This window comes from Nicrophorus vespilloides, unplaced genomic scaffold, assembly GCF_001412225.1.
Source record: "Nicrophorus vespilloides isolate i.1.1-1 unplaced genomic scaffold, Nicve_v1.0, whole genome shotgun sequence".
Taxonomy (NCBI): Eukaryota; Metazoa; Arthropoda; class Insecta; order Coleoptera; family Silphidae; genus Nicrophorus; species Nicrophorus vespilloides.
The window spans coordinates 22756-28755 of NW_017099889.1; the positions used below are offsets into that span (position 1 = coordinate 22756).

The 6000-nt window shown below is 39.1% G+C and overlaps 1 protein-coding gene across 1 annotated transcript; it reads left to right on the forward strand.

Annotated features, from left to right (window-relative positions):
* The first annotated feature begins 2088 nt into the window (after positions 1 to 2088).
* On the forward strand, positions 2089 to 5843 carry LOC108565979 (protein Ycf2-like). Its single transcript, XM_017925670.1, has 3 exons — positions 2089 to 2323; positions 4404 to 4563; positions 4666 to 5843. Exons 1-3 carry the CDS (start codon positions 2228 to 2230, stop codon positions 4710 to 4712), a joined length of 303 nt encoding a protein of 100 aa, XP_017781159.1. The 5' UTR covers positions 2089 to 2227; the 3' UTR covers positions 4713 to 5843.
* Positions 5844 to 6000: the final 157 nt, after the last annotated feature.

The following is a 6000-nucleotide window of genomic DNA, read 5'->3' on the forward strand; positions in this document are numbered from 1 at the left end:
TATTACTTAAACCAATCTCCTTACTTTAGCCATCATTCCACAATCTCTATCTTCACTAATAACAATCAAGTTATAATTACCAAAGAAACAATCATTATACAAAATTTTACAAATCTTTACGTTTTTTTAGTACACTTAACCTTAAAAAAAAACTTTGTTTCAGCATCACTAACATTTCAATCCTTAATTACTCATCATTTTTTTTTTTAAATCTAGATTCAAAATTCAATATTTCATTCATAAAAAAAAACAAAGGTTTTCCATTTGCAAACGAAATTGTCCAAAAGTCAACAAACAAACAAACAAACAATAAAAACAGTTCGTTTTCTATTGGCGTTTCGGTTCCATTGGTTTTCGCGACTCGAGGCTCCGCCCATCAAATTCGATATTGGTTCCATCGCCAAAATCGAACCACCAAACTTCAATAATTGTTATTTAAATGAATACCGTTACGCGTATTACTTGTCAAGTAACGCGTAACCATAAATTATAGTTGAACGACGATTCGTTAAATATAAATTCAATCGAAATTTTCAATTTTTAAAATAAAAACGTTTTTGGTGTCACCGCCATTTTAATATCGTTAAATATAAATTCAATCGAAATTTTTAATTTTTAAAATAAAAACGTTTTTGGTGTCACCGCCATTTTGATATCGGATTTAACCGAAACTTTTCTTTTTTTTTTCATATTTTGTTTCTATTCAACGCCTTCTATGATATTTGAGTGTTTCGTAAAACTCATTTGAATCTCATTAGGAGTCGTTTCAAAATGATGATTGTCATTGTCTTGACCTCTCTGGCAAATAGAAAAATCTTTCCTGAAATTACGTTTTAAAAACGAAAGTTCTCTAATATTAATTTCAATAGTCTTGAATGGGACACCCGGTATAGCGTTATTCTTCTTATTATTATTTTTTTTGTTTTAAGCACATGGATATGTTGATTATATGCAAAGCCTTATTGCATACTAATTACTGAATGGGTAGTTTCGAGGAAGAAGCACTAAATTCGATGCGACCATCTTGGTTTCTCTATGACAAGATTCTAATTACGTGTAGTTTTTTTTCTATGTATTTATTATTCAAAATGCGTTTAATAATAATAATAATATTAATGTTATCAATTTCGATGGATCACGCGAGAGGGGGCGAATTGGGTCAAAATAAATAATTTGTTATTTATTGTTTTTCGGATTATTTTTGGGTTTTCGAGATTGCGTGTTCTTTTTTTTTTTACTGTTAGGTTTTCGTGTCGCAATGGCCGAACTATGAAATGGCGGGAAATTCGTATTCGGTTTTTAAGTTATTTCGTAGGGAAAAAAAAATAATGAATTTGTTCACGAACAAAATGGCGGGAAAGGAATGAACGGAAACGGGACAAAACAAAAAGGACGCCACCTCTGATGTTGATGATTGTGATGATAGTTTATTGATTTAAATTCGATGATGAAAATTAATGGAATTCGTGTGGATTTTAAAAATAGAACGCACGGAAATGGAGCACGGGGAGGAAATTAGGTTAAAGTTGTTAGAATTTCAATGAATGCCGGAAACGGTACACGATGCTCTCTCTCTCTCTCATAGAGAATAAACTTGTTGAATTTCCCATGCTCGCAGCGTTTCGCATTCAAAACAAACTGCTACTAATTCGCACCTTACGTTGGAAAATCGCTGGAAAATCCTTTAGATTCTTGCAAATTTTCCGGGCTCGCTTTTTTTTTGTGGTGTTGCGAGGGAAAAGGTTATCACGCTTTCCGTGGGGATTTTCGTATTTTGAATCTGGGGACGAGTGTCGGCTCCGGAGCGCCTCCAAGCGACGGCATACCAGAAGCGTCGCGCGAGTCTCGCACCCGAAACGCTTCGGGTATTTCCATACTCTCGCACCCCTCACCGGCGATTTTCCCGAATTAATTTAAACAATTTCCCAAAAGGAAAATCGCCAATTCTCGTTCGTGTAAAACAATTGGTGAGTTGTAGTTGAGTTTTCGAGGAAAACTCGCTTGAGAATCGGTTTATCGGTGGATGCCGGTAGGTCGTGAAAAGTCGGATGGGTACGCGCCGAAGAGCGCCATATTAATTTTTGAACTGAGCTTGCTTTTCGCCGGTCAGTAGTGTGATCAGCGCCCGTGCACGTCACTTCGTAGCAAGCAGAGAGGAACGGATCTCGCACATACAACAAGGTTTATAAATAAGTATAAACAGGCGAAACGAAGACAGAAACCGAAGATGAGTACCAAGGAAAGCCACGAAGTCGTGATCGAGAAGATCGACAACGATAAGGACGCCAAGTGCGAAATTAAGGGAACCAAACGCTCGGCCGAGGTGAGTGTCTCTGTGTGTGTGTATGCAGAGCATACAAACAACATACGTGCACAGCACAGCATTGCAAAGCAACAACAGAAAGCAAAAAATATATATAAAAACAAAGTACGCACGCACGCGACACACTTGTTTATTTGTTGATGGATCTTTTTAAATGTCGCGCCTTGCTGCTGCTGCTGTGCGTGTTGTTGATGTTTGTTTTGTTTTTTTTTTTTAATTTTCAAATTTCTTATTTTATCATCTAGGTGTGCGCCGCTACAATCCGAACGTAATTGTAGTAGACCACCTAAATATGTTTCTTCATCATCGATAAATGCCTATTAATGAACAACATGACTTTCCCCCCTTATGTCATAAGCGTTCTCGCGTTTCCACGCGCTCTCCGCTTTGGTTAGGACGCTTCGCAACAGAGACGCGTTCTTTTCCATCCTTCTTCTTTCCATTCGCTCTTGTTGCTGCTGCTTCTTCTTTAGTCGCAAGTGTTGATGGGGGACACGGCGTGCTGTGTTTTGTCCACATGTAAACACGACCCGACGTCCCGCCATTATTGTTATGTCGGAAGCCGGCCGGATCCAAGATGGCGAAATCAATAGCCCGGGCCCTTTTTCCAATGCATCCGTATTTCACCCATCAACAACAACAAACAGACCTTAACAACAACAACAACAAACAACTTCTGTTTCCTTTTTTTTTGTGCGACATTTGTTGCGTTCGGTAAACATTGTTGATGCATCATTGGCCGGAGGCGCCGCGTCGTCACGTGGCCCCAGCGTGCCCCCAAAAAATGTATTTATAAAATATCCGAACACTTTATAATACACAGCGCACATCCATTCCATTTTATTTTCCTCTTGTTTTTTCCATCAAAAGAAAAAGAAAATATAATAGAAAAAGACGTTATTTATTTATATTTATAGCCGCCGCAAATTGGTGTGCGTTGCACACTCACACACATTTTTCATCCGTACACGTAAATACATGTGCCTTATCATCTCGTGTGACCTACATGCTCTCAATCTAGAATGTATTCTTCTTCTTCTTTTTTTCCTCTTTGATACGTTTCTCGAATTCCCGCAAATTGGCGCCAAGAAGTAAATTATTAATATATGTAAATAACGCTTTTTCAATCAGGTAAACGCTTTTTTTCGTTGTACGTTCTTCTCTTTCTTCTTTCCATTTCCCACCATCGTTTTTCGCGCGCGTCGTGTTTCGAAGCCACAATTCCGGGCATCCCCACCACCACTTCATCCAAGCTTCCTGGAGAGTGAACCAGAGAGAGAGCGATTTTCATCTTTGTCCGCCTCGAGCGTTTTCCCTTCCTCCTCAACAAGAATTTCTTTATAATTCTCTCTCTCTCTGTTCCCACCGTTATTGTGCGCGCTTTGCTCTTCCCCCCCTCGTCCTTGTTTACAGTTATAAAACTAACTTTTCGGTATTCCCATCCTAATTTTATATATATCTATTGAGGTGGGGTAGTGGTGGGATGCGAGGCTCACCAATGGGCGACTGTTGCCGCCTCCCCTGCTCTCACCCCACAAAAACTAACTCGCCCGAAGCCACGGCCACGCTTCTCGCACGTCATACGTGCGGGGTGATAGCATGTATTGGATCTTTTATCCGGCGTACAGATAATGTATTTCAGACGTTTACCAATCATGATCATGGCTACTGCATGTAAAAAATAGTATACAAATGATAAAATGTTGGACCAAATCAGCATATTCAGTTTACATAATCTTGAATTTATTTATTATAAACGAGCGCGTCTTTAATTCACTTCACTTGTGTTGCTTTACAGACCGGATATTTTTATCACTAAAATAAACAACTAAATTATGAAACAACACTTATCAATTTAAAATGTAATCAAAATTAAGCAACACAAAATGCTTACCAACAGGTTGATTTATGTTATTGAGAATCATTTAATAACTATTTTTCGTTGCTGCATCTTGATTTTGAAGCGCACCTGTAAACCGGAAACCGCGCGTCACACTTGGCGGCCCATGTAGCAAGCCGCTACCATTTGTTTGGAAAGAATGCGTTTTTTTTAAATAAATTGTTCTTCTTTGTTTTGCAGGACAAAGTGGAAGATGTGAAAAAGGCGAGGAAAGAGGAAAATGGCGCCACCTCCGAGGGTGAGGACCTAGAGGAGGAAGAGGTGGAAGGTGCCGACTGCGAAGAAGAGGATGAGGATGAAGACATCCCGGAGGGTGATGAGGAGGAGCTCGATGGTGAAGGTACGTTTTAATCCGTTGTGTTGTTGTTGCTTTGATAGCGATTTATAATAATAATGATTGGTGATTGTAACGTTTTGGTATTTTTTTTCTCGTAATTTGCAGAAGACGATGAGGAGGATGTGGAGGGCGAGGAGGAAGAAGATGCATAATAGATTAGATAGGGTGGTGAAAGTGTTGTAAGGACTATCAGTGACTGGCGGGCTCCTCGTGGGGCTCGCTTACGCGGACTCTAACTTATTTACTACGTATCTCTTTGGTTTGTAAAAATGTCCATTTTATGTAAAAAATAGGTATAAATTTAGATTAAGTTTTTTTTGTCACGACGATCCCTTTTTTTAATTGTACAAAAAAAAAAAGAAAAGAAAAGAAAGAAAATAACGATAAAAGACTAGAACACTGCGTAAAGAGAATAAACCAACAGAGGAAGAACACACACATCTTAGATATGCATTGAAGAAAACCAAACTTAAAAATAGAAAGAGAGATTTTTCAGAACAAAACAACAAGCTGTGCGAGGAGACACATTGTCGTCGATTAGAATGGCAATAAGCATTATTTTACAAGAAAAATGAAACCATATATAAATAATTGAAGAAACAAGAAAAGAGTATGAATGAGACATAAAAAACACACACAGAGAGGGGGAATAGTAAAGAAGAAACAAAATGATTTTTTTAAAATAATTCAAAATATATAAACAGTGTGTTTGTATTCATGAAGTGGTGATGTTTAGAGCCTGCGACCTGGGTCAGAGTGTGGGCGACGTCGGAGACGACGGAATCTCCTCCCTTCTTCACTCAACGTGCGCATCGACAAGGAACGAATCCCATCATCAACATGTTCGTCGTCGTCAAAGCCGCAGTTCATCATCATCATCTTCATCGTCGAACTCCACCACAACACACACATTCACTAGAGAGTATACACAGCTCACGCCCCCCGTAGCACCCTGACCCAGGTCTCTGCGTACCTGTTTCTGCGACTCCAACTGACCAAGACCCTGCCGCCATCGCCGCCTCCACCCCCACACCAACGACACCGGACCTCTTCAAAACAAAAGAAACATACAACAACAACAGTAGACATATGACCGACGTTCAATGATGATCGCCGCCTCTCATTACTTATATATTTTTTTTTTGCGATTGAAAAAAGATGTGCGTTGATCGTGCATCCATATCATCATCTCACCTAAGCAAGCCCGGGTCTCGATCTGTTGAGAGCGCCCCTTTGTAATAATACCTTTAACAAGAAAGAAAAAAAAATCAAACAAAAAAAAACAACAACAAATTTTCTACATATTACAACTATATGTATTATCCCCCCAGAAGAAACAACAAATCCTCCTCCTCCATCCCGCATCCGAATCATCGTCATCTCATCATTCCATCTGGTCGTCGAAGAGAAAGAGACAGTGAGCGCATCTAATTTTTTTTT

Excerpts from the sequence above, each read along its gene's own strand:
- LOC108565979 (XM_017925670.1), top strand. The coding sequence starts at position 2,228 with ATGAGTACCAAGGAAAGCCACGAAGTCGTGATCGAGAAGATCGACAAC. Across the intron at positions 2,324-4,403 it reads GAACCAAACGCTCGGCCGAG|GACAAAGTGGAAGATGTGAA; the intron begins GTGAGTGTCTCT and ends TTTGTTTTGCAG. Across the intron at positions 4,564-4,665 it reads GGAGGAGCTCGATGGTGAAG|AAGACGATGAGGAGGATGTG; the intron begins GTACGTTTTAAT and ends CGTAATTTGCAG.